Here is a 27,917-nt window from a genome sequence, read left to right as displayed (position 1 = left end):
GTTTTAGAAGGGATAAATTTCTAAATTGCATTTGGGAGATAATAAAAGCAAATCAAAATAATGTTCTGGAGAAATAAACAGAAAAGACAATGAAATTCACTGTTTGTAACAATACAACGGTTCTAATGTTGCAGTGCTCCGGGAAGGCAATAAGTTTCCAATGAAAGAAGAGCAGTTTTATAACTAACTCCTTTGGTGACATAATGTCTCCCATGAATGTAGATTATCCATTATCTCATTTTCAATCCTGTATACTTTCAAGTCCGTGCTAGTACTGATGAAACTTGACTATCACATTCATATCATTAATCTGACAAGTACTGAATTTAAGAAATTTTTTGGTGAAGATCTATATTCCTTCTGCTGTTTCTGCAAGGCTTTTGTGTCTGCCTGATAGACTTGAGATTTTTAATCCAGCCTGAATGGACCTCCTCCACGTTGGTCATGGTCTGTTGATTCCCAGGAGTCAGTGGAGATCTTGCACCTTTTCGAGGTGGCTTTGAGCACATCTTTGAATATTTTTCTTTATCTGCCTGATTCTCTGTTTGCAGTTTTAAAACTATTTTTGAGACTTGAGTCTGTTGTTGGTAAACACCATGTCCTCCCAATGGACCCAACTAACTGAGTACATGTGGGGTATCAATACTGAAGGTGTTGGTCTGGTAGAGGACACTGACATTGAGTAGCTTCTCCTTCCTATGGATTTGAAGGATTTTGCAGAGCACAATGGTAATGTTCCAACAGTGTCGTGAAGTGTCTGGGAAACCAACAGGAGGACAGAGATCACTGCTATTGTGTAGGCTGTGCACTTCGGACTGGGTGTGAGCGCTTCATCTTTGAACACCCTTTTTCTCAATTGGCCATACACTATACTTGTGAATTAAAAGTGTGAGTGAATTTCATCACTGACATCATTTTCTCCCTCAAGAAGTGGTTCCCAAAAATGATGTGATCCAAGTTTTCTAAAACCTTGAAAAAAGCCTTTGTTGTTAGATGAGGTGGTGTATAGCAGGGACAGAGCCAAACAACTGTCTTGTAGATATTGAGTGCAAGGCACATCCTCTGACATATTTTAAAATATCAAAATAAATTTTATTCAAAATAAAAATGATTTACAAGAATAAACCATGCAATCTGTTTCATTCTTACATTCATTGTCAATGTCTTCATTTCTGTTTTATTGTATTCTTTAAAACCAATAGGACTGTTGCAACTCTGACCATCTCAGATGGTACACTACTACAAGAGAAGGGCTCCACGGTAGTGTCGTGGTTAGCATGATGCTATTATAGCTCAGGGCACTGGAGTTCAATTCCAGCATCGTCTGTAAGGAGTCTCTGTGCGTCCTCCCCATAGAATGTGAGGGTTTTTCCGCGTGCTCCAGTTTCCTCCTGCAGTCCACGTACCGTGTAGGGTAATTGGTCATTGTAAATTGTCTTGTGATGAGGTTAAGGTTAAATCAGGGTTGTCAGGGATTGTTGGGGTGGGAGGCTCAAAGGGCCAGTAGGGCCTACTCCGGACTGTATCACTAATTAATTGAGGGACTTCCTCACCCAACCTGCACTGCATCCCTCTCCAGTAGCAGAAGAGTCATACACCGTGGTTCCTATCCTCTTAACTGTTTCAACAAATAAATCAAAAAGAGCTTGGAGCTTAGCACTCTACAGCTTAACAGGTAAGGTTGTGGTGACCTTGATTCTGGAATGTAGTCACCGTGGGTTAAATATTCTATTTCCAATTAGTTCTAATGATCTTCACTCCCATGGGAGGTTTGTTGGCTGCCATATTGTGAGAAATATTGAAAGAAGTGTTGGGGCAGTAATGCAGACTTGTTTGATTCTGTACTGAGGTTGTCTCTGTTGCAAATTCATTGGATACAATCAAGGCTTGCACCCCATCACAAATCATACGTTACATGAAGGTGAATTTCTGTTCACAGCTGAATTTGAGGAGAGTGCTCTTCAGTCCCTTGGAGCTGATGGAGTCAAAGGCTTTTGTAACATCAAAAACCAACCCTGTTCCTTGCATTTCATTTGAAGTGATGACAATGGAGACAAAAGAGACAGCAGATGCTGGAATCTGGAGGAACAGCAGGTCAAGCAGCAGTGAGAGGGGAACTAATTGTCAATTTCTCCCACCCCCTCCCCTCACACAGATGCTCTATCACCCACTGAGTTCATTTGGTAGATTATTTGTTCCAGCTGATGAAGATGATATCTACTCTGCCTTCAGATCAGGGTTCCTAACCTGAGGTCCATGGACTCCTCGGCTCCAAGGCATAAAAAAGATTGGGACACCCTGCCCTAGATGATGGAATCCACAAAGCAAGTTGGAAACTTTTCTTCAGATACTAAGAGCAAGCTGCTTATGAAGGCCCTCAATTATTTTTTTCTGTAGATGATTGAAGGAAGACCCCTTGAGGTTTCCATAGTCACATCAGTCTCCTTTCCTGAAGATGATCTTGTTTATAGCATTCCTCTGGTGCCCCTACTATATCCTGCTCCTGATTTGTGGACAATGAGATTGAAATTTGGTGAATGAAGCCATTCATCAACGTGTTTTAGAGCTTCAGTTAGGACATGGTGCACCAAGGCCCAGTTGACTTTTAGTTGGTTTGTGATCTTTTCAAATTGATGGACTGTAGATGGACTTGACAACACTGAAAACCCATGTGTGTCATGCATGTCAGTGAGTTGCAGGGCCTCTTGGATATTTCTGCCCACCACTTGACCTTTAGTTCATGGGTTTTCAGTTGGGGCCTATGACTTGGGTGCGAAGTGATAGAGATTCCAATCCAGTAACAACTTGTGTTTGCGCTTATTCCTTAATTTCTGGGTCATTCTCACTATACCATTCTTGGTAGAGAAGCCAGGGGTCTCTACATAGGCAATAATTATGGTGGACTTACTGGGTGCGGACACACTGTGGCTTTAGTTAGTTGGGAGTCAACAGGTTGTCTACGAGGTACTGCCTGAGAAGAGTTAACTTCTGTGAGATCCTTGTGAGTTATGACATTGATGTTTCTTTTCAGTGGCAGTGTCTGCTTCTGCTTGTAGTTTAGGGCTGTTGAGCAGGCCTCAGTATGTGCGGTTGGGAGACTGTAGGTCTGACACGGTGGTCAGCAGCACAGGAGCGCCGCAGGGGACCGTACTCTCTCCGGTCCTGTTCACCCTGTACACATCAGACTTCCAATATAACTCGGAGTCCTGCCATGTGCAGAAGTTCGCTGATGACACGGCCATAGTGGGGTGTGTCAGGAATGGACAGGAGGAGGAGTATAGGAAACTGATACAGGACTTTGTGTTATGGTGCGACTCAAACTACCTGCGTCTCAATATCACCAAGACCAAGGAGATGGTGGTGGACTTTAGGAGATCTAGGCCTCATATGGAGCCAGTGAGATGTTTGTAGTGAGATGCTGAAGATGTTCTATAGGTCAGTTGTGGAGAGTGCCCTCTTCTTTGTGGTGGCGTGTTGGGGAGGAAGCATTAAGAAGAGGGACGCCTCACGTCTTAATAAGCTGGTAAGGAAGGCAGGCTCTGTCGTGGGCAAAGTACTGGAGAGTTTAACATCGGTAGCTGAGCGAAGGGCGCTGAGTAGGCTACGGTCAATTATGGAAAACTCTGAACATCCTCTACATAGCACCATCCAGAGACAGAGAAGCAGTTTCAGCGACAGGTTACTATCGATGCAATGCTCCTCAGACAGGATGAAGAGGTCAATACTCCCCAATGCCATTAGGCTTTACAATTCAACCGCCAGGACTTAAGAACTTTTTAAAAGCTATTATAAATGCTTTTTGAGATATTGATTTAGATGCATATCATATTTTTTTACTGAGTTAAGTATTGTATGTAATTAGTTTTGCTACAACAAGTGTATGGGACATTGGAAAAAAAGTTGAATTTCCCCATGGGGATGAATAAAGTATCTATCTATCTATCTATCTATCTATCTATCTATCTATCTATCAGTTACCATGACCGTCATGGTGTGGATGATGGGGGCATCTTTGCTTTCACTTGTATGAACTAACAGGTGCCAGAACATGAGCTGGTGGGGTAGGGGGCATGTTGCTTTGATATTTTATGACCCTCTGATAAAGCTAGATGTTGATTATAGCAAAATTGTACCTCATGGATTTTGTCAGGACTCTATATTAGAATGAGCCTTCTTGGCTTCTCCTTTGCCGGTCATTCCCTGTCAGAAGTTTGCTCCCTTTCCCACCCTGGCATTGATCTCACCCAGGAGGATCACACTGTGTTCCTTTCAAATGTGACTTGGATTTTTTTCAAGGTCAAAGTATGAATTGTTAATCTTAACATGCTTGTTACGTCGTAGAAGGATTATAAGGCATTTTCTAATTCTGCCTCGGGAGTTGCTCAGGGACCAGACTAACTTATTCTTGATGGCAACATCCGTGCTGTGAAGGCAACGTTGTTCTTTTAGTTTGCCCTTTCAGAAGGTATACCCATCTCCAAACAGTGGGAGCAATATCAGTGTGGAAGTGTCTGAGTGCCCAGGCAATTATAGCTGAGCAGTGTTCCGATCTATTGCTGTTAGATTTGTCCAGTCATAGAATCTTGATTTGTGCAAGTTTCTTTTCACATGGGGCAGCCTTTGCATTTCAGCTATACACAATATAGCAGAACAGGAAGGAGCTAATCAATTCATGGAGAGTGTAGTACTTCCAATAATTGTTTATTAAGGGTTAATTTGTCATATTTTGATTCTATATTATATTCTCTTTAATTTCTAGGATACTGTGGGCAAATTACAGGAATTTGCATGCATAATTCCACATTACTCAGTGACTTTTCAACTTGGTCTTGCAGCTTCCTTGGAGATTGAACTGTAATCATAACAGAACCCTGTAGAGACTCTTGTTTATTTAAGTACACATAAACTTTACCAGTGACAAATTGTTTCTGAATACATAATTAGCTTCAAATATGAGATGAATGTAAATTTTGTTGTATACTTTGCAAAACACTCTTCAGAAAATATTACCATTACAAGAACACCATTTCTACTTTGAGTTTGCAGTATTCTGTTGCATGGAATAGTCACCAGTCTTTTGTAACCATCACCTTACCCTTTCATCTCATCCTATTCTCTCACTTAGTCAGTTACCCAAACTTATGCACTGTCATTTGCAAGGTATAAATACTCTTATTGAAAGCACCGTTAAGAGGAGGTAGACTTACAATTTTCCAAGCAGTGACTGCTAGATATTGACATATGTAAAGATTGTGCATCTACAAACTTGTATGCTATCCACGAATTGTGGAATCGGAACAGCTGAAACCTGCGACACTTAACGTTGCTGTTGTTTGCAGGTTATCATATTCTGGTAGATGGTTGCACCTTGTGTAACTGCTTACCTGTGGAGGCCAGAAATTCTGTCAGGTGGTGTCAAAACAGGCTTCCCAGAAAGATTACACATGCTTTTTATAGAAGTGCTGCAAGTTATTAAGCCATTCATTTGCAGTCTTATAATTGCATTTGTTTTTCGTGATTGCCTCTAGGCATGCTCCTTGATAAATCAATTTGTCTAGTCTAGCTGTTATGTAGCCATCGAGTCCTAGGATGAGAAAACTGTTGGTCAGCAGGTCTTCTCCATCACTCATCCTCTGTCTTAAACACTGGATGCTCCTGATTGGGTATACGTCTGGCATAATTTCTGGCTCTTCCGCACACAGATGGGAGCACACGGGGAATACATTGGATATTATTTCTTCAGTTTCTAATGCAGACTTCTGATTCTTGAAAATAAATATTTGCTAAATGGAACTAAGTATGTTGACCAGTCACTTGTAAGCACAATAAGACAAAGAGCAACCTCCTGTATTTCTGTAACTTATTAAATTTGTTGAACTTTAGAAGTGGCGAAAAAAAATGATGAGGAAAAAGGGATTACAAATATAGAAAATAGGACTCTGCATCAATAATTGTTTTTATTATATATGGGAAAAAAGTACAGTTGACGTTTCGGGCTGAAACCCTTCAGCAGTCCTGCCGAAGGGTCTCGGCCTGAAATGTCGACTGTACTTTTTTCCATAGATGCTGCCTGAGTTTCTTCAGCATTGTGTGTGTGTGTGTGTGTGTGTGTGTGTGTGTGTGTGTGTGTGTGTGTGTGTGTGTGTGTGTGTGTGTGTGTGTGTGTGTGTGTGTGTGTGTGTGTGTGTGTGTGTGTGTGTGTGTGTAGATTTTCGCTTGTTTTTCATTGTATATAGCTGAATCAAAAATATACTGAAGAATGCGTGGTTTTTGAGAATAATTTGTAACAGGTGTGGAAGGTGCATTGGTGATGCTTTTTTTCTCAATGCATATATAATTGTTTCTCCTCCCTTCGGGTTTTAACACTTTGTTGTTATATATTTCTGTGAGCATAACACTTGCTACCATAGGTTATAAATAGTCACATTTTTTGGCAGGAAAAAGAGCACCATCTAGTTCTGTCTTGTAGGGGAATTTACCCAAACCACAGACTAAAAGATTGTAGCTGCCACAAGTGTTACAAACCCGGCCACTTTGCTACATTTATATCTCCTATGTATAACTATTATTTGTCAACTTGATCTAAAATTTATGTTTTATTTATACTTTCTTAAATGGATTTTGTTTTTAGGAAATGGCAATCAGAGCTCTCAAGCAGACTGGTAGCAGAAGCATAGAAGCAGCTCTGGACTACATAAGCAAGATGGGTTATCTGGACCCTAGGACTGAACAGATCGTACGAGTTATTAAGCAAACTTCACCAGGTAAACCCAGAGCAACAATTCAGACCTGTGAATTTAACAGTGATTTGTTAAAGTCATAGTCATGTTTTTATAGTGATGGGTCCCAGGAGTGAGTTCCAAATTGTCACCACCTCTCAGTGGAAAAGAACTGTTTCTCATTACCCTTCTGTTAGTGTGTGTGAGTGTGAGTGTGTGTGAGTGTGAGTGTGTGTATGTGTGTGAGTGTGTGTGTGAGTGTGTGTGTGTGAGTGTGTGAGTGTGTGTGAGTGTGAGTGTGTGTGTGAGTGTGTGAGTGTGAGTGTGTGTGAGTGTGTGTGCGCGCGCGCGCGCCCCTCTGCTAAGGGAAAAAGATAATTCTTAAATATCTTTCTCAACCACTCATAATTTCTTTCAATAAGCCTCCTCTGTTCCAAAGAAAACAACCTCAGTGTCCTTAATCTTTCCTCAGCCAAATTTTTCCATTCCTGGCAATTTCCAGTATTAATTCGTAATACTTCCTCTCTCTCCCATTGTTGTTGTATGCAATAATTCACACACTTCCTCCTTTAAGTATAAAAAAAAGCATTATCTCCCTCTTTTGGGAAGATGGATACAAAGCATTCATTAAGAACCTTATCCATGTAACCTCTCACTACACACGGGTTATTTTTTGACTGACTCAATCAAAATCAGGTTTGATATCACTGGCATATGTCGTGAAATTTGTTAATTTTATAGCAGCAGTGTAATGAAATATGTGATAAATATAGAGGAAAAATCTGAATTACAGTATGCATATATATGTCTATTAGATAATTAAGTAGTGCAAAAAAAACCCAAAATTTTTAAAAAAGGTAGTGTTCATGGGTTCAATGTCTATTTAGAAGTCAGATGACAGAGGGGAAGAAGCTGTTCCTGAATCCCCGAGCTGTTCCTGAACCAATGATGATTAAATATAACTACATTTTCAATAGCTTAACATTTGGAGGTATATCTGTTAATTGTATCATTACATAGATTCTCAGCACCTCTTTATTTTCTATAATAAAATGAGACTGTTTGAGATATTGTGTAATAAGGTGTGATGGGAAAACCTTATGCTTGATTCCCAGTTTACACTAAATTAGCCAAAGATAAATATGATTGGAGTCAGCACAGTCTACATTCATTAGATTAATTTCTAGGATGGGAGGTTTCTCCTCAGAAGGAAGAAGGAAAGGTTTGGCTTGGCACATGCAGGATCTCATTAAGACTTTAAGATTCTGTGAAGGTTTTATTGGATAGATGCCAAAAAGCAATTTCCTTTTGCTGGAGAATCTAGAATTGGTTGGAGGAGGGGGAGGCCAGAAGGGTTAGCACAGTATTGGGGTAAGGGTGATTATTTAGGACTGAGAATCAAATATTTTTTTCTGCAGAAGATTGTAGATCTGTAGAATTTTTCACTTCAGAATTGTGAAAGCTCTATCATGGAAAATGACCTTCATAGACTTTTGGATGCAAAGAGAAATGGGGATTAGGCAGGAATGTATATGTCATAAGGTGAACCACGATTTTATTGAATAACAGGAAAGTCGTGAGAGGCCCTGTGGGCATTCCTGTTTCAGTCTTCTTTGTTCTTAGATGTCTCTGGGGCAGAGATGGCTATTTGGATTTGGCCTCAAGGGAAATTGTCTTTAGTGGCTAATTACAATAGCTGTCCAGCAATTTCGCTTAAATTGTTTTTGACCCAGAACAAGATGCTGCTTGCATGAGTTTGCCTCCCACAATTTGCTAATTCTTTTGCCAGAAGGAAATGCTACTGTGGAGCTGTAACCTAAGAAGGTGTTGTTAGCCCAAGGGCAAGAATATCATAGTGTTTTATATTTTTTTTTCAATTTATGCAGCTGTGATGAACAAAGCAAAACTTTAGATATTAGCATATCAGTCTTCTAAGTTGCTCACAATGTTCCTTCCAGCAATTGAAATGAAAATTGTGATTGTCTTGTCTAGTAGAAGTGTTCTTATAAAGCTCTGATATCCTGATGCTGAAGAGTTTAAAAACTTTGACAAAGTTTATACAAAGCCAGAATTTGCTACCGTTATAGATGACTTTCTCATATGATGAGAAATGTGATGTGTTGAAAAAATGCAGTTTATTTTGAAGAATCGTAAATGTCACTTAATTTTGCACAAGATTTCTTTGCCAATGTTTTCAGGCTTTTTGCTTTCCTGTCTTTTTGGTCTTAGGATAGTATTTAAACACCTTGAATTAATATATTCATAAATACAGAATCAGTAGCAATTATTGATCGGTAATCAAAATTTAAGTTCCTCCCAAGTTTTTAATTCCGTATCATAAGAGCACCTAAATCAATTACATCTACTGAGAAAATAAATGGGTTAAATCTTGGATGTTGCCTATTGTTTCATATTCAGCTCCTCATTGAAAAGAAAATGCAGTGTTTGGGTGATTCACTGCTCCAGGTTTGTTGACTTACATTAGCTCTTGACAGGACATGATTTTAAAATCCTTCCCCGTATTTTTAGATCCCTATATGGCTCACTCTTCCCATCTTTGTGATCTCATGCAGCTCTGTAACCCTCAGATGTCACTGTTTCTGCATTTCTGCTTTCATGATCATTCATGCATTTAGCCGTTCCACCAATGGTGACTCCGTCGTCAATTCTGGAATTCTCCTTTCAAATCTCACTTCTTCTCTATTGGTCTTTTCACCTTTAGTGCAATTATTAAAACCTGCACCTTTCAATGAAGTGGTTGGTCATCTACCTCAAAGTCTCTTTGTAGATAGTCAAATTTTATTAAAATATATTTCCCTGAAATGCCTGGGAATGCTTTGCCACATAAATATTAGTTGCTGTGGTTAAATGGACTTGATAACCTTGAGTGTGTGTATTATTTTTAATCCAGGAGGAATCTGGGATAGTGTAGAGTAGAATATGATTTTTAGCCATGTTTTTAATCATAATGTTCTGTGTTACTGCAGGAAACTCATTGTGATGGTAATATTATGATTTGTTTACTTTAAGGAAAAGGTGTTGGACCACATCTTGATCATAGACCAAGTTTTGAAGGATCAAACGACTCTTTGTCTGCCTATCATCAGATGGGAAATCCGATTTATGAAGCAGCAGATTCTGGAGCTGAGGGTGGAAGTATACATACTGAACTATCACGGCAATATGCAAATACGTCTAATGTTAACTTTTTAGTTGCAACTGGACAAGCCATGACAGCTAACAATCCTGGACAGAGGTGCTCCCCCATAGGACAACACCCTACAATGAGTGGACAGAATCCTCCATCGAATAATATATTCCCACCCATAGCTTGTGATATTAAACATCAACAGAAAGCATATTCAGCCAAAGGTGAGACAGGCCAAACTCTCCAAATGATTAGTTACAATCTCTCAAATCACAGCAGCCAAACAATTGCACTACAAGGCTCTCAAGTGTCAAATAATCCTCATTATATGAGGCAACATTTAATAGCTCAAGGAGACAACACTGTCTCTTTAGGTTATCCTGTCCAAAGAAGCTCATCTTTCCAAAATAAGATTCAACAAGAGGGAAGTTATGGAAGCCTTCAGAATAAAAATCATGTCACTCAAGGCATTGCCACCCTCACTTTCCAACAGTCTCCAACAGTTCTATACATACCACAGTCCCACCACAGACAACAAAGTCCTACATCCCCTCAGATGCAGATGTTGCCAGCTGTTGCCCCAGCATTTGGAAATGACTTTCCTGAACTTGCCCCAAATATGATGACACCCTCAAGAAATAGCCTAAACCTGGAGATCTTTGATATGAACTCTTCCCAGGTACAACATTGGCAAGTACCGTCTCCAATGAGAAGGGATTCCCTGCAGAACCCTGGTCTGGAGACATTGCCAAGGTCAGCTGGCCACCTGCGGCCAGATGCTAAAATTCCAAATCGAACTAATTCATTCAATAGCAAACTGCAGACATCGCCATCTGTGAGACAAGTTCAGACGAACAAAACAGATCCATCTCTTAACACTACCAATACCATTACAGCAGTAACATCAACCCCTATTCTCAAAGCAGTGAGGAGCATTAGAGTTCCAAGGCCCGAGCCTCAGACAGCTGTGGCACCTTTACATCCAGCATGGTTACAGACTCAGGGCACAGATAGCAATGATGTAATGGATCAGAAGCCGTTGGCGGTAGGTGGGGCTGTAGCCTATCCCCTGGAGCCTGATGATTACACTGTGAAAGAGCGTCGATGCCCTCCACCACCATATCCAAAACATTTGTTACTTCAGAACAGCGCAGAGCAGTTTGATGCCAATAGTTTATGCATGGGTGTGGACCAAAATATTCGCGCTATTCAAAGTTTGACATGCAGTGAAACTGAAAGTGTTGGCAATCAAAAATCTGAGAAAAATAACAAGCCGAACAAATCAGAGAAGATGGGAAAGGACAAAAAACTTATTCAAACATCTCCTGTACCAGTTCGCAAAAACAACAAAGATGAGGAAAAGAGAGAATCGAGAATTAAAAGTTACTCTCCTTTTGCTTTTAAATTCTTCATGGAACAACATGTAGAGAATATAATGAAAACATACCAACAAAAATTAAACAGAAGGCTGCAGTTGGAGCAAGAGATGTCAAAGGTATTGATTTTTCATTGTTAAAACATGTCTGGTCTGCAGAATTAAGTTGTGGGACTGGCATATGGCATATGGCTACTGGAAAAATGTTTCTGTAGTGTCACAGACTGACTTCTGCCAGCAGATGGGGAATGAGAGTAGGTGGCCTCTGGCACCACCACACAATCACAGACACAGGGCAAAACCTTTTCAGTTTATCAGTTACAAGGATTGACCATAAGTTAAAATACACTTCCATGGTGTACTGCATTTAACAGAGCAATCTTCACCTTCATCTATAATGGTTCCTTCGATTGCTTTATCCACTTTAAACCAGAAGGAGCACTCTAACATTACTAACTGTTGCATTATTATAACATGTATTAGCATTCTGATGCCTGAATCCTTTCTGACTAACAGAACTGGCACAAGCTGGAAGTTAAAATACTTGCAACAATCTATTCACAAAATCCTTAATGATTGTAAACTCTAACTGACTTGTAATCACTGTGGTGAGAGCATCATTGAAATTCATTAGTTAAGGTCTGGCGTGGATTTGACAATGGGATGTAGAGGAAAAACCTGGATTGTGTTAGGTTGCCTTCTTAGTCAGGAGTAGCAGGGTGACCATTGTCTTAAACACCAAGATGCAGGAGAAAATGTCTATTTCAACAGAAACAGAGCTTGCACGTCAAGTTAGTTTTTACTTATAATCCTTCTCAAAATTTCTAGGGGGTAGAAACAATTCTGGAAACAAGGAAATACCCAAATTTCAGTTGCTTTCCCTTCTCCTCTCACTTTCAATATATTTTGCTGCCAAAAAAAGAAGAGCCATTATCATGTCAATTTTACTTTTTAAAGTTGTCTATGAACCCAAAATGACTTGCATTGCTGTTGTGCCTTTTAAAACAAAATATCCCGAGATGTTTCTTGAGGATATTATCAAACAGAATTTTGATACCAAGCCATATTGGGAGATACTAAGGCAGATGATCAAAAGTTTAGTTAAGAAGAAGAGTTCTTAAACTCTCTCTTAAAGGAGGAGAAAGTGGTGGAGAGATTTAGAGAGTGAATTCTAGGGTTTAGGTCTTGAAAACCTTGGGTGATTACATTGGGATTGGTCAAGTCCAAAAATGAAAGAACGCCAATATCTTGTATAGTTACATGGTTGGAGGAGGTTGGAGATAGAAAAAAGTACAGCCACATAAGAATTTTAAAATTGAGTTAACTGAGAATTGGTGAAAGCTATCAAAGACAGTGGTCTTGGGTGTTGGGGGGGAAAAGTTAGGACGCAGGGAGCATGTTTTGGATGACTATTAGCTCAGAGGGTAGAACAAGGTATGTGTTGTCACAAAAGATGTGGAAGAGGACTTCAGCATCCGATGGGCTTAGACAGGAGGGATTTAAATATCGATACAGAAATAAAAATAGATCATACCGTATATTCCGGAGTATAAGCCGAACCCCCATTTTCAAGGTTAAAGAAGTGACTTCTTCATGTTACCTTTGTATAAGCCGACCCCTTTTGTAGAGGTTTTTGATTTAACCAGGAAAGATCACAAGATCTCACTTGTCGGTACTCAGCTTTGCCGGATGCGGGACCGGGAAATTTTGTGAACCAGTACCTGCTAAGAAAACAGGGCCTACACATTGTAGAGCGTTACAAGCAAATTCTTAATAAATAAATCAGGGAGGGAAATTTTGGATTAGGTCTCCAATGGTAAAGAATCCTCTGAAATGTAACCCCCACGAAACCATCGTAATCTCGTTAAAACATAACACGAGGTGGCGGGATCAGTACGTCTACTCAGTATTGAGTTTGCGACTGCCATGTACAAAAGATTAAAACAAATGCGATATGATGCTGGCTTCAAGCTGAAGGTTGTTGATTTTGCTAAAGAGACAAATAATTCTGCAGCTGCTAAGAAGTTTAGTGTAAACGAGAAACAAGTGAGAGAGTGGAGAAAGGCCGAGGAGACGCTGAGGGAAATGCCAAAGATGAAATGTGCAAACCGTGGGAAAACATGCCAGTGGCCAGAACTGGAAGAAAAAGTTTCAGAGTGGGTGAATCACCAGCGATCATCTGGATGCATTGTTACCAGAGAAATGATTCGAGTTCAAGTGTTGAAATGGGCCGAAAAACACCGTGAGGTCAGCGAAAATTCCAAAGCTACGCGAAGTTGGTGCACCAGATTTATGAATAGATGTGATCTTGTATTGAGACAAAAAACAGAGATTGCTCAGAAAATTTCCGTGGGGTGTAGTTGTTTACATTCATGAACGCTGCTGGATGGATGAAGCGGGTTGCTTGAAGTGGGTTAAAGAGGTGTGGTGTCGACGTCCCGAAGGTTTCGGGAAGGAAACGTCGCTACTTCTCTGGGACATGTTCAAAACGCACTTGTCAGGTGAGACAAAAGCAGCACTGAAAGCTGAAAATACTGACACTGCAGTCATCCCCGGTGGTTTGATCTCTGTGCTCCAGCCACGAGATGTGTGTTTAAACAAATCATTCAAAGAATTCATGTGTCGAGAGTGGAACGAATTTGACTCAAAAACAGCCAATAAATACGACCTGTCTTCTGTGTATTTGTTTTTCCAAAGTTGGCACCCTCTGTATAAGCTGACCTAATTTTAGGACCAAAATTTAGGGCCGCACTCTCGGTTTATACACCGGAATTTACGGTATTTGTGATTGCATGTGATGTGATCAAAAGCTCATCCTATGATCAAAAACAATCTAGTTTGGTTTCAGACAGTTATCAGTTAAGAGAAATGGTGTTTCAGAGCAAATGGAGCTAGACACTAAAACAAACCATAACCAACTTGCAAATTTTTAGATGTGGTGATAGGTTGCAAAGTGCATGTTTTCACTCACTCATGTTCATAGAGATTTAAATAGTGAGCCACAGGAGAATGAACTAGATTACACAGTATGAACAACATGGAGAAACCTGTCATTTTGTGAGCCAGTTTGCATTTGAATCACATGGATCTGATTTTAAAAGATGCCTGTGAGGATCGAACTGTCATTCATTCATTGACAATCATTACTAAGTGATGTGATGTAGCAGTAACTTGGCTGTGGTAGTGCATGCTTGCATCTTATCTACCGGTACCTTAAACTGAAGAACACTGTGGAATATGTGGCTAATCTGTCTTGGAGGGCACCAGAGCCATTGAGGAGTCTGTGCTTCTTTTCTGAGATTATCAGAGAGCATAATCTATGACTTCAGGAATATTTCTAACTCCACAAAAGTTATACTTCATAAAAGGAGCACGTTATACTCCTGCTGCATCCAGTTACCCCTACAGAACGTTAACTTCTTGCTTTGCTGATAGGCAGCTGATTGTAATTCCTAGATATTGGCAAAACCTTTGCTATATTCTAATTTGCCACAGCATCCAGACCTAATCAAGTCAACACTCTCACTGTTAAATGCAGATATATCGGTACTACATGGGTGAGGACTCTGATAAATGCAGATATATCGGTACTACATGGGTGAGGACTCTGATAAATGCAGATATATCGGTACTACATGGGTGAGGACTCTGATAAATGCAGATATATCGGTACTACATGGGTGAGGACTCTGATAAATGCAGATATATCGGTACTACGTGGGTGAGGACTCTGATAAATGCAGATATATCGGTACTACATGGGTGAGGACTCTGATAAATGCAGGTATATTGGTACTACATGGGTGAGGACTCTGATGGCTACAGAGCACTTCTGGTGTGGCCTGCACCACCAGACATCTCTATTTTCCTTCCTTCAAAAAGAGGGAGTATTCAGAAAATCTAGTTGGGAAAACATTTTTGTGGACATTGTAGCTGCACTGACAACAAACACTTGTAAGATAGAAAAATATGGTATAGAAATGACTAGAAAATCATAGGGCATTGTATGGTAGTTCCTTATGAAAGTTCTGGTAAATACATTTCCTTCACAACCCCACCTCATCTGGTTAAGTCCTCCTATGTAATGTTCATATACACAGGAAGAATTAATGGATCTCAGAGTAATGCTACATAGATGTTGAATTGTTTCAGTTCAGAGTTTCATTCCTGATAATCCATGTTGCTTCACTTTCTTGCTGGTAGCAGTCTGTCTAATTTTACAATTGTAAGTGTATACTTCGTGGACAAGTTGAAAGTCAAAACTCACAAGTAGTTTTTCAGTTCTTTTGCATAGTTAAGGTGTTTTTTCTCCCCCAAGTACAATTCACCTATTTTTATTAATTTGTAATATATGACTTCCAAAGGCAGGACTCTCCGTGGCTGAACAGGAGCAGATGAGGAAAATGCTTAATCAGAAAGAATCCAATTACAACAGATTGAAAAGAGCAAAAATGGACAAATCCCTGTTTGTAAAAATTAAGACTCTGGGAGTCGGTGCATTTGGGGAGGTCTGCCTGGCTCAAAAAGTGGACACCAATGCTCTGTATGCAATGAAAACTCTAAGGAAAAAAGATGTGTTGAGTCGCAATCAAGTGGCTCATGTGAAAGCTGAAAGGGACATTCTGGCTGAAGCTGACAATGAATGGGTGGTGAAGCTTTACTACTCCTTCCAAGATAAAGACAGCTTATACTTTGTGATGGATTACATCCCTGGTGGAGATATGATGAGCCTCTTAATACGAATGGGAGTTTTTCCAGAGTCACTGGCAAGATTCTATATCGGAGAACTGACTTTAGCCATTGAGAGCGTCCACAAAATGGGATTTATTCACAGAGATATTAAACCTGATAACATCCTGATAGATCTTGACGGACACATTAAGCTCACTGACTTTGGTCTTTGTACTGGGTTCAGGTGGACACATGATTCCAAATACTATCAGAAAGGTAAGTCTTGCTAATAGTTTTCAAAGTTTTCACTGGAATATTTGTAATAGTGCTTTTTGTATGTTTCATTTCAGCTTGTAAAATTGGCAATATTGTGCCTCAATTGACAGCAGAGTATCAGCTTTTGCCCTGAAGCGTCATTTGTATGCTCTGATTAAGTAACTTTGTCAGTTTGTAGAAGGGGAATTTTCCATCTTTACTGCTTGGAGAGAGGATCAGAAATATTATCCAGTTTGACTGATGTGGTTCAAATTCCTGTAGGCTGATGCTGATTGGGTTGTTATATTCTATGCGTTCTCAGTTATGCAGGAGCGAGGGAGATGTGCAGATACCTACAAATACATCCCTGAATGCTAACAGCACTTGCAATATTTAGTCATGTCTATGTACTGCACTTGACAGTGCTCATTCCAAATTTCAGAGATGGAGTTTGGTAGATAAGTCAGATTTACCAGCAGGGATTTCTAGACATAAGGCATTTTCAAAGGTATGCCATGAATGTTTTGTAAAGTCTGTAATGTTGTCTGTAGATTTAGAAAGATGAAGCATCATTAGTCATTCTGGAGTTTTTTTTCAGGTAATACCATGTACTGCTGAGAACTCGATGAATCAGAAAGCAACATGAAAAGTGATCATACTGAGATCACATCAGTTCAGGTTGTTGACTTTAAGCCCTTTCCTTGTTTATTGGCTGTGGAAGATAAGCTGACAAAATGACCCCTGCTCTTCACTTTTATACACTGTAGATGTTTGCTTCTCCTTTCAAAGCATTGGAAGCTGATTTTATGAATACCCAAGCAAATATAAATAGTATATTTATATTCAGTGAGTGAGTCTGAAATTGATGTGAGTTGGTTCTATGTATTTCTGGGCTCATACAATAGTAAGGGCACTGGAATTCAGAGGAGCAATGGATTTATCAGAAATAATTATTTCTATTTTGCTGTACTATGAAGCAGGCAACAGGAGAACTGTTGTTCTTGACAAGGAAATAGAAGATGTGTTCTTTTAAATAGAACTCAGCTACATTGGGAATATAAAAAAAACTACTGTATAACCAGATGGTATTAGTTTAAAATGAGAGATAGAAGATTAAGGAGGACAATTGGAGAAGATTTTTACCCAGAAGGTGGTTGAAATCTGGACTGCATTGCCTGAGGGATGGTAATGAAAGATACTCTCTCGGCATTTAGTAAGTATTTAGATCAGCACTTGGACCTAGCGTTGGAAGCTCTGATGGGGGTAGAATGGTATTCATGGCTGGTACAGATGTGAGCTGCAGGGCCTCATTTTGAGCTGTATGATCTAAGTAGGGAATTATAGTTAGCCATGGAACCATTTTTTTTTGTGATTAAATATCTTGAAAGGTTTTTTTACCCTGATTGCTGTGAAACAGCTGCCGGAAGTGTGAAGAGATTTATATTGGTGAGGATGGCATCAACATGGTGAAATTAATGAAATTCTATTGCATGTTGCATGAATAAATTTTTATCAAAAGTTCAGTTGCATTTAATTCAGATATTTTTTCCTTGATTCTCTATGCATATAATCTGGAGATATAGTAGGTCATGGACAAGCAAAATCTGCATTTGCTGTGGCAAGGGCACACACATTTTGATACCATTTGCAGAAAAGAATTTACAGACTTTAAATGCAAAAGCAGGGCTTAAATGGAGGATTGAGCCCTGCTTTAGCTTTAAGTGGGTTAGAGTCATACTGCACAGCAACAGTCACTTCAGCCCATATTTGTCAGTGCTGTCTAAAATAAATATTCAAGCTATTCCTGTTTTCCAGCACTTGGCTTATATCTCTCTAAACTCTTGCCGTCCACATCCTGTCCACATAATGTGTTTAATGTACCTGCCTCAACCATCTAGCAGCTGGTTGCATATATCTACCATCTGCTGTTTTAAAAGAAAGTTACCTCTTATATTCTTATTAAGTCTTTCACCTCTAACCTTAAACTATCTTCTCCAGTTTTTGATTCCCTGGAAAAACCAGCATTTATCCTATCTATGCCCCTCATGATTTTATCCCTCAGTATCCTACTCTCCAAGGAGTAAAGCTCCAGCCAGTCCACTGTCCCCCTGTAAATCAGTCCCTCAAGTGCTGGCAACATCCTCGTAATAAACAAGAGATTCTGCAGATGCTGAAAATCCAGAGTAAAACACAAAATGCTGGAGGAACTCAGTAGGTCATGCAACATCTATGGAGGGGAATAAACAGTCAAGCTTCAGGCTGAGACCCTTTGTCAGGACTGAAAAGGAAGGCGGAGGAAGCCAGAGTAAATAGTAATCGTTTTTGCCCTTTTTCCAGTTTAATCACATTCTTCCTATAACAGGGCGACCAAAACTAAACACAGTACTCCAAATGTGGCCTCATCAACATCTAGCATGGAAACTTCCCAATTTCCTTATTGGCCACCCAACTAGTTCCTACTTACTGCATTCAGCCCACACCCCTCTAAATCCCACCGTCCATGTATAGTATCTATCCAAGAGCTTCACTGATACCACTGTACCTGCCTCAACCACTTCCGCTGGCACCACATTCCGTATGATCACCACACTTTGTATGAGAAAGTTGTCCCTCAGTCTTTTCTCTCTCCCCCTAAATCCATGTCCTTTAGCTTTAGACTTCCCTACCTTGGGGAAAAGATTGTCATTGTTCATCTTATCTGTGCCTATCATAACTTTAAACATTTCTGTAAGGTCACCTTTCATTCTCCAATGTTCCAAGGAATACAGACCTAGCCTGCCCAACCCCTCTATATCACTCAGACCCGCTTGTCCTGGTAACGTCCTTGTACATTTTTTCTGCACTCTTTCCAATTTAACGCATTTTTCCTATAGCAGGATAACCAAAACTGGACACAGTACTCCCAATTTTCACAGCTACAACATAATATTTCAATTCCTGACTGATGAAGGCCAGTGTGTTAAATTCCGTCATCGCCACCTGATCTACCTGTGATGAACTTTTAATTTGTTCTCCTAAATCCCTCTGTTCCATGGCACTCTTGAATGCCCTACCATTCATAAGTCCTACACTGGTGTGACTTTCTAAAAATTGCATCCCTTCACACTTACCTGTATTGAAATCCATTCGCCACTATTAGGTCCACTTTCCTAACTGATTACGATCCTTTTGTAAACTACAATAACCTTCTTCACTATCAGCAACACCTTCTAATTTTGTGTCACCCACAAACTTACTGATTAAGCCAAGTGTATTTGCATCCAAACCACCTATATAAGTAACTAATAACAAGGGTCCCAACACCAGTCCCTATGGCACATCACTAGTTACCAGCCTCCAGTTCGGGAAACAACCGACTCCTACTTCTGATTTATGCGTTCCTATGAGTAATAACACATTGGCCTGGGTAAGATTGGCTGGCTAATATGAAATACAGTTGTAAAAATTGCAGTCCAACAAGGTTTTGACTCACATTATATGAAAAATTATATGAAAAACTATTACTAAATTTGAGGCCATAAAGATGTAAATAAGTTGTGAAGAGGGTGGCAAAGATAAGTAAGTGGAGCACAATGCAAGGAACTGTGAACAGTAGGGTTGTGCATTAAATCTTGCTTCTGAAATTTGGTTCCAATTAAATCCTTATACTGTTCTTTTGAAATTTGATTCTAATGTTCTGTTATTTTCTGAACATGTTACTGCTGAAGATGAAGTTCCGGCCAAAAAACTAAAGTTAATAAAATATTAGGACAGCCACAGTGACGCTTCCAGCAGTCTAGGTTCAGTGCTGACCTCTGGGTCTATCTGTGTGGAGTTTGCAGGCAAGGATTTCTTTTGAGTGCACCAGTTTCCTCCTGCACCCCAAAAGCTTGGGGGTTGCAGATGAATGGCCCCTGAAAATTGCCCCAGTGTGTAAGTAAATGGTAGAATTTGGTGGGTGCTGGGATGAAGAGAAAATTGAGAGAATTGTTTGAAAGATGGGATGATTGTACTTCAGGAGTAATTGGGTGCTTGATGTTCAGTGGATTTGATGGGCCAAAGGCTTTGTTTCTACATTGTAGCAATCAGTGACTCAAAAAGCTAAATATTTTCTTCTTTCCTATAAAAAGTAATAGTTGTTTTGGTTTCATCTGTTTTATTTTCCGCTTTATAAAAGGGAGCCATGCCAGACAAGACAGCATGGAGCCAAGTGATCTTTGGGGAGACTTGTCTGATTGTAAGTGTGGTGATAGACTAAAAACCCTTGAACAGAGGGCTGCCCGACAGCACCAAAGATGCCTGGCCCACTCATTGGTCGGAACTCCAAACTACATTGCTCCTGAGGTTCTGGTACGAAAAGGTAAGTATCACAAGTCTTTTTTGATGTTGGTGTATTTTTGAAAAAAAAAATATAGATCAAATTATTGGGGAGAATTTCCTCAGCTGTTCTGATTGACTGCATCCATTAGAATATTAGGTATCTGCTGTTTTGTTGTGTTCTGTGTAGTTCTGCCAAGCATTGCAGGCATGCTCTGTTGGCACTGGAATGTGTGGCAACAGTTAGGGCAACCCCCAACATATCCTTCGGTGTGTTGATTGTTAACGCAGACAATGCATTTCACTATATGTTTCGTTATACATGTTATAAATCTGAATCTGAATGACCACAAGCTTTACTAAAATAATGATTTCCCAGGCTTTGCCATTTCTGAGATAGAGCCGCAGCTATTCATTGATTGAAGATCTGGGAATGGGAACTCTCTCGGCCAGGAATTCTTTTGCTGAATATTCATCTGCAGCTCTGTGTAGTTTCGGAGGAAGTTTCAGAGCAGGCCTCTTTGGCAAGATGTGTACTGCAGTAATTCTGCCAACTGTCATTATCCCACATCTCTCTGCCCGTCTATTTTAATGGGTACACTAGTGGAATTCATTTATGAGCATATAACTGAACGACTGCATTGCTTAAAAATTTCGACCTCAATATAATTTCAGCACTCAAAATACTACTTTATTTTGCATTTGTAATATATTATCAACTTCTTATCACATGTATTTCAGCTGTCCTGAAGGAATAAATAGCTTCATCCTGCAGAACTACCTGTCTTTTGGAATGTGCATTTTCCCCCCAGAAGCTTATTGAATATTTTTTCTAGAAAAGAAAGCTAATATATTTTAACTGTACTCATGCAGGAGTTTGGTGGGGTTAGATGTAAAGAAGATGCTTTCATGTGTGAAATTGGGGTACGACCCGCTGCATTGACCTTGTACATTCATTCTCTCAATTAAGAAGAAATCCAAAAAACTACAAATGCTGGAAATGTACTCTTAATTTCGTATTCACTCCCTCAATCACTAAAGTTCTACCGTTTCAACGTGTACTGTGCAACCTACAAAACACACTGTCTTCACTTCTCTACATTACTCTTAGACCCTGCAGTTATCTATAAGGTCAACAGCTGCAGGTGCCTGAGAGCGTTGCCAACCTGGAGGTTCAGATTATATAGCACGCTGACTTTAAACTTATTGTCATATTCTCACCATCACAGGATTTATATTTTGGAACCCCCCTGCCCAGTGTCAGTTAGCAACCCTGTCATCTTATCAACGGACTCAGTTTTTGTACCATACATTGTAAGAACTTGCACCTTTTATATGTTTCATAATATCCCAGTATTTATTCTATATTTGTATTAATTTTGTTTCAATATTCTTTTCTTTTCTTTAATAGCAGCGCCTTGTTTATTCTCTGGTTCCCTAATCTCACTGGCAGTTCTTTCTAATAATCTTTTTACATACCTGCAAAATTCCTTCAGTAAACAGTTTCCATAACTGCATGCAATACGGTATGCAGATACAGCCTTGCGAACTGGTATATAATAACATGGAAATTATTTTTATATGCGCTGCACAATACCGTTTGTCTAGTGTGAGGTCAGTGGTTTTCATTCTTGGTCCTATGTGTCTCTGTTGCACAGCATTGATGATGACATCAATGCGTTTTGCTTTATCATGACCTAAAGAGACTCTGTCCAAGTGTAACGTTCAGCTTTGGAAATCAACTTCAAATAGATCCACTTCAAGTCAAATACTTACTTGTGAGACAGACACAATTACCTCTTCATCTGCTCTGAGGTTATAACCCCATTTTTCAAATCTAAATGTAATACCTGCATAGCACCAGTCTTATCATGTGTGACAAGTTGCCACACCCTTTGAGAAAATCAAATTACACTAGGTGCTAGAAGGTCATTAGAAGATTCTAGGTATCGGAAGGAGACTGTGAATAGAAACCACATACTTCTGGAAATAAAAAACAATATGTACAAAATATTTACATGAGCAAGAACAATTCAAAATCCCACCATTCTCTTTAGGTTCCAAATCTTAGAAACCAAACCAAAACAAATTCCTTTTTAATTAGAATCAGTGAGATTCCTTTATTACTCTAATCTCTCTAACTAATTAGATCTGGTGTTATTCCCTATTTAAAAGTTTACAGACTAAACATTACTTTTTATTTATCCCTAGTTAGTTAGAAAACCAAATATAATTCATACTCTTAAGTATTATAGTTAACTTCAGTTTCAGTTCCAGGCAGTACATCTAAAAATTCAAATTCAAAAATTATATATACAGTTTAACTCCTTTCACAATTTTCCAACATCACAACTTTTAGACAAAGTAAATCTCATTCAGTAACTTATCAAAGTCTTTGCAAAAATAATCAGTTTTTGGCAGAAAACCAAATTCAGATTCTTCGAATGAAAATAATTTATACATCCAGCCATATTAAATTCTCTGTGTCAATACACATTTCGTCCTTGCGCTGGTTCTTCATCTTGGGTAGCTCAGCATCTTCTTTCTTGGTTCATTGGATTGAAATGGCTTATCATCCACGGCAAGTCAATTCACAAACTTGTACAAAAACTTGACTAAATCCCTTGGTATGATTTTACAGAACTAATTCCCAACTACACGGTAGGGATCTTGGACTATCATCTCTGCCAGTATTGCCTCGTTAATGCTGCTGTGTGTGATCACCGTAGCTTCAATAAATCTTCTATCGCTATTGTCTCTCCTCCAGGGGTTTCACCCTGAGGTTTTCAAGTTAGTAGGGTAGAGATACTCACTGTTAATTTCACTCTTAACAGTTCAAGTCTTCAGCTTCTAAGTTTTGCTGTGTTTCTCTCCTTGTCCGTCCTGTCAGCCACGCCCCTTCTCACAGTGCTTTTTTTTCAAATTCTGTTTTTTATAAAATTGGTAAACCCTCGTTTTCATCCCTCCGCAGGTGGAGCTTTCTAACATTACATCTTTGAGTTTAATTAACCTGCGTTACACCAGCAACCTCAATAACACCACTCTCCCCCTACACACATTCTTTCTTTCCCCTCACATTCCTCCTCCACAACCCTCAGCAGGTGAAAGCAGTATAATCTACAGTGGCAGGTGACTAAGGAAAAAGTGTTTACTCTCTCATAATGCCCTTACCCTTCAAAAGATTGTTCCATGCCCCAATAAATTTCTAGATCAACATGATTAACCAGTTAACTGTTTAAGGGCTCCGTACAGCTTTGAACAAAATCTGATCAGTGTTACATGACATCTCTATACATGGACCAAGTGAGAAAGAGAATAAAATGACCTATGAAAAATGAAGAGGAATTCTTGAGGCAGAACAAAATGTATGAAAAGCAAAAAACTGACCTGCTAAGTATTTCCAGCATTTTGTTTTTATTTCGGAATGAAAGTCATCTTTGTGTACAAAAATGAAAAACTTTTCTGAATGAATTTTGAAATATTTAGATATTCAAATACTGTAGCAATGAAGGTCTGACAATATATTTCCAAATTAGCATAATACAGAATTAAATAATATTCTTCCTTAATCATATTTTCTTTCCTGATCTTGAGGCTATGAAACAAATCTATTTTCAATATTTCTGATTATTGATTTAACTTCTAGGGACATCCAAGATGATATAGGGCCTATATATTTTAATTTTTTATACAGAGAAATTAATTAGGGTAAGGTATATTATAAGAAAATGAATGAATATAATTATTGCTATCTATATACATATTTTGGTTAGTGACATATCCTAACGAGTTTTGCTTACATAGAATTTGCTGCCCAGAAACATTGTGTACAGTCCTACCATCCTGTGTCAATTTGGGCATATTTGATCAAAAATATTAACTGCTTTATTTCAATCTCAGGAGACTTTTTAGGTTTTACTTGTATTTGAGAATTAACTTAAACAATGGTTTCTCTCTTTCAGGATATACACAACTCTGTGACTGGTGGAGTGTAGGAGTTATACTCTTTGAGATGTTAGTGGGACAGCCTCCTTTTCTTGCTCCAACACCTGCAGAAACTCAAATTAAGGTAATTATAAGTTTGTAAAGTTCTAAAGCAAATGACAATTGATACAGGGTTAATTGTTAATGTTAAGAGGGTGAGAGATTTTTGTTAACCAAAAGGTTTTAAAGAAATATGGAAAGCCAGGCACACAGAGCTAGGACAGAGAACAATTATGATTTATGGAACAAGTTCAGGGACTAAGTGGCATACTTCTGTTCCTAAGTCCATCACCTGAATGGAATTTCATAATTCCTGTTTCTGATTGCTCTCAATAAATGTGTTTGCAAAACAAAGCTTAGAATTGGTATTTTGTCTTAAAAGTAAACAATTAATTAACATTTGAAGCCAAGCTAATCCTGTGCCTTTTTTAAACTTTCTTTTACAGGTAATAAATTGGGAAAGTACACTGTACATTCCACCACAAGTAAAACTTAGTCCTGAAGCAAGAGATCTCATCACAAAGCTCTGTTGTGGAGCCAGTGACAGACTTGGTGGAAACGGAGCAGATGAAATTAAGGCTCATCCTTTCTTTACCTCCATTGATTTTTCTAAAGACATCCGCAGACAGCCAGCACCCTATGTTCCAAAGATTAGCCATCCCATGGACACCTCAAACTTTGATCCAATAGAAGAGGAGAATTTGTGGAATGACAGCAGTGACAGCACCAAAACCTCTGACACATTAACTAGTCCAATTGGTGGTAACAAGCATCCTGAACATGCATTTTATGAGTTCACTTTCCGACGGTTCTTTGATGACCATGGTTATCCTTTCCGGTATCCAAAACCCTTAGAAAATAATGAACCCAAAGAAAGTCAGCCGGATTTGGGCCAGAGTGAATCTGTCAACCATGGTGAAAGCTATCAGCCAGTATATGTTTAGAAACAAAATGTAACATTTTCTATTAATTGTGATTTTTTTGTTGTTGTTGTTGTCCCAGAATTCAAACAGGAAATTTTACCTGACATCTGTGGCTTAAAACAGATAGCACTTACTTTGTCAGTGGCATATTATGCCCCCTAGGGATGATTGGCTCCTGCTGCTAAATATTTAAAAATATTATATTTAGTATTAACACTAATTTTATAGAAGAAAATAGAACTAGATAATAGGGAATAAACTCTAGATAGATTTAGAATATATAAACAGGATTTCCAAAATATACGGAAGGCTGAAAAGTTTTGAAAAATGGTTATGTGCAATAATATGTAAATCAATGTTTTATATATATATATATACATTCATTAATATTGCAATACCATAATAAACATTTTGTTAATTTTATAATCTATATTGAAAGCTCTAGAGCAAATTGGATAACACCAAAAAGAAGCTTGCTGGAGAAACTTAGCGAACCAAGCAGCATCTATGCAGAGACAGTAATTGTGGAATGATAAAAGGATCTCAATCCAAAACCTTGACAATTCCTTTCCTTTCACTGATGCTTCTTAGCCTACTTCCAGAAGTTTGTGTTTTTTTTTGCTCCAGCTTTTTATAGCAGTGTTTGGATAACACCAATGCTGCTTTCAATCCTTTATGATATATTCAAAGTATTTTTCAATATAAAAAGTGATAGTGAATTGGTAATTGCATAATGCTTTGAAATGCCTTGGAGTGCAACTCAAACATGAATATTAATTTCAACTTTTGGGTTAAACTAATTTTAGGAAATATGTGTAAAACACAGGCAGGTCCTGTGTGAATCAATTCATTTACAGTAATTAAAAAACAGCTCCTTGTATCTCAGTCTCTTTAAAACAGTTTATAATCAAGCCTTTTACATGTTCTCCATTTCTTATGTTTTTTTTCTATGCGACATCAGACCTTAAAATATTAATATTATAGAGTGCCACTTAAGCTTTTTTACAAAAAATGATATGGACACAGAATGTTTCTGTTTCAATTAATGTGAAATGACTATGGTCCAGAAATAAATATATTGTCTGAATGTAAAATTATTGACAAAGTACTATTTCTGTTGATTACTGTTTCATAAAGTTGCAAGCAGCAGAGATGTATAAATAATATAACTATTTATAAAGAGTAAGCTTTTCCATATATGTATGATTGTGTTCCCCAAAGCAATAACTATTTTAGTTGCACCTATTTCATTATTATATTGATAAACATCAAAATTAGCAACTTTTCTTGCATTGTAAGACCCTTCTATCAAAACCAATTTGAACATAATCAAGTTTTAATGGAATCTGTACATGCTTTAGTAATGTAGTATAAATTAGACTTTAGTATGGGACAGGAATTTTGGTCCAGTCTTACACTTTCAATATTCGTCTCACCTGAAGTTGTTGATGTGTCTCAATGGATGAAAATAAAATGCCAGAGTATGGCTGTACACTGGTTGGGCTCCGTTAGCTAGCTGGAACATAAATTTACATACAGTTCACCACAGTAATGCCAACAATTTAATAAATACTTTTTGGCCAATCAGTCAGCTATCTGTACATAAAACTTTTAATGGAGGTTGAAAACATAACAGTATAATGCTATCAAACATCATCAAAATCTTTTCTATTAAGTTCTGCAGATAATAGTTCACTAAGTTCACATATTGTCATTTTGTGTGGGACAAGTACAGAAAACTTTGTTTTTCTCAGCAGCTACCAGAATGATTATGAAAATATATATTTTGTTATTGACACTCCAATTTGTGTCTTACTGTGTAGGCCTCTACATACTAGGACAAATATCAAAGTGGAAATGACGCAAAACTTAAACCCGACCTAACCACAGCCAATTCTGAACTGGCCAAGTATTTATAGATCTTTTTTCCTCTCATCTGACCCAATCTGACTTGTGATCATCTCAAAGAAAAAAAACATATTATCCTGACCTGGTTAAAGTACTGAACGGGAGTGGATCTGAAATAGAATATTTTAGCAATACATACATCCAAATCTGACAGAGCCAGGTCCTATTAGGTTCAGATTTGGTGACCAGACTCTACCCCAATAGTCTTATTACAGATGGATTTTTTAAAAAGATCCTGGATTAAATGTCCTCTCATTTCTAAAGGTAAAAATCAAAGATAGCAACTACTCACAAGCCAATGTGAATAGCCTTGATTGAAGACAAAATAGCTAATGCAGCAGATAATGTAATGGTAATGGAATAACATCTGGTAAGTATTTTGTTGTAAATATTGTTCAGCAATTCATAAATGATTGCACAGAATTTAGTTGCATTTTTGTGTCTAAACTTCTAAAATATCATCTACATTTGGAAGTCATCTTGGCTATTCAGTCTGCTTGATTATATTCCATTTGGATATCCTTGACATTTTATCTCCTAAAGAATATTTTTCTTCCCCAGATTTTTGTATTCTTTTCTAGTAGGTAGCCATCGATCCTGGGGAATCATAGGTTTGCGCCTCTGGTGGACTGTGTCCT

General features: G+C 38.5%; 1 protein-coding gene across 4 annotated transcripts in view; it reads left to right on the top strand.

The window, feature by feature from the left end:
- The window catches only part of lats2 (large tumor suppressor kinase 2), a 56,878-nt gene extending 30,413 nt beyond the window's left edge, over window positions 1-26,465 (top strand). For all 4 annotated transcript variants that reach the window (XM_073043700.1, XM_073043699.1, XM_073043701.1 and 1 more), the window contains 6 exons: window positions 6,632-6,764; window positions 9,750-11,362; window positions 15,607-16,189; window positions 20,325-20,507; window positions 24,427-24,533; window positions 24,895-26,465. In XM_073043700.1, coding sequence (XP_072899801.1) covers window positions 6,632-6,764; window positions 9,750-11,362; window positions 15,607-16,189; window positions 20,325-20,507; window positions 24,427-24,533; window positions 24,895-25,392 — 3,117 coding nt within the window. In that variant the 3' untranslated portion in view covers window positions 25,393-26,465. The remainder of the gene's footprint in view (window positions 1-6,631; window positions 6,765-9,749; window positions 11,363-15,606; window positions 16,190-20,324; window positions 20,508-24,426; window positions 24,534-24,894) is intronic.
- Window positions 26,466-27,917: the final 1,452 nt, after the last annotated feature.

This window comes from Hemitrygon akajei, chromosome 4, assembly GCF_048418815.1.
Source record: "Hemitrygon akajei chromosome 4, sHemAka1.3, whole genome shotgun sequence".
In the NCBI taxonomy this organism is placed as follows: Eukaryota; Metazoa; Chordata; class Chondrichthyes; order Myliobatiformes; family Dasyatidae; genus Hemitrygon; species Hemitrygon akajei.
Note: the sequence above shows the minus strand (reverse complement) of the source record. Positions and strands in the feature narration are given on the sequence as shown.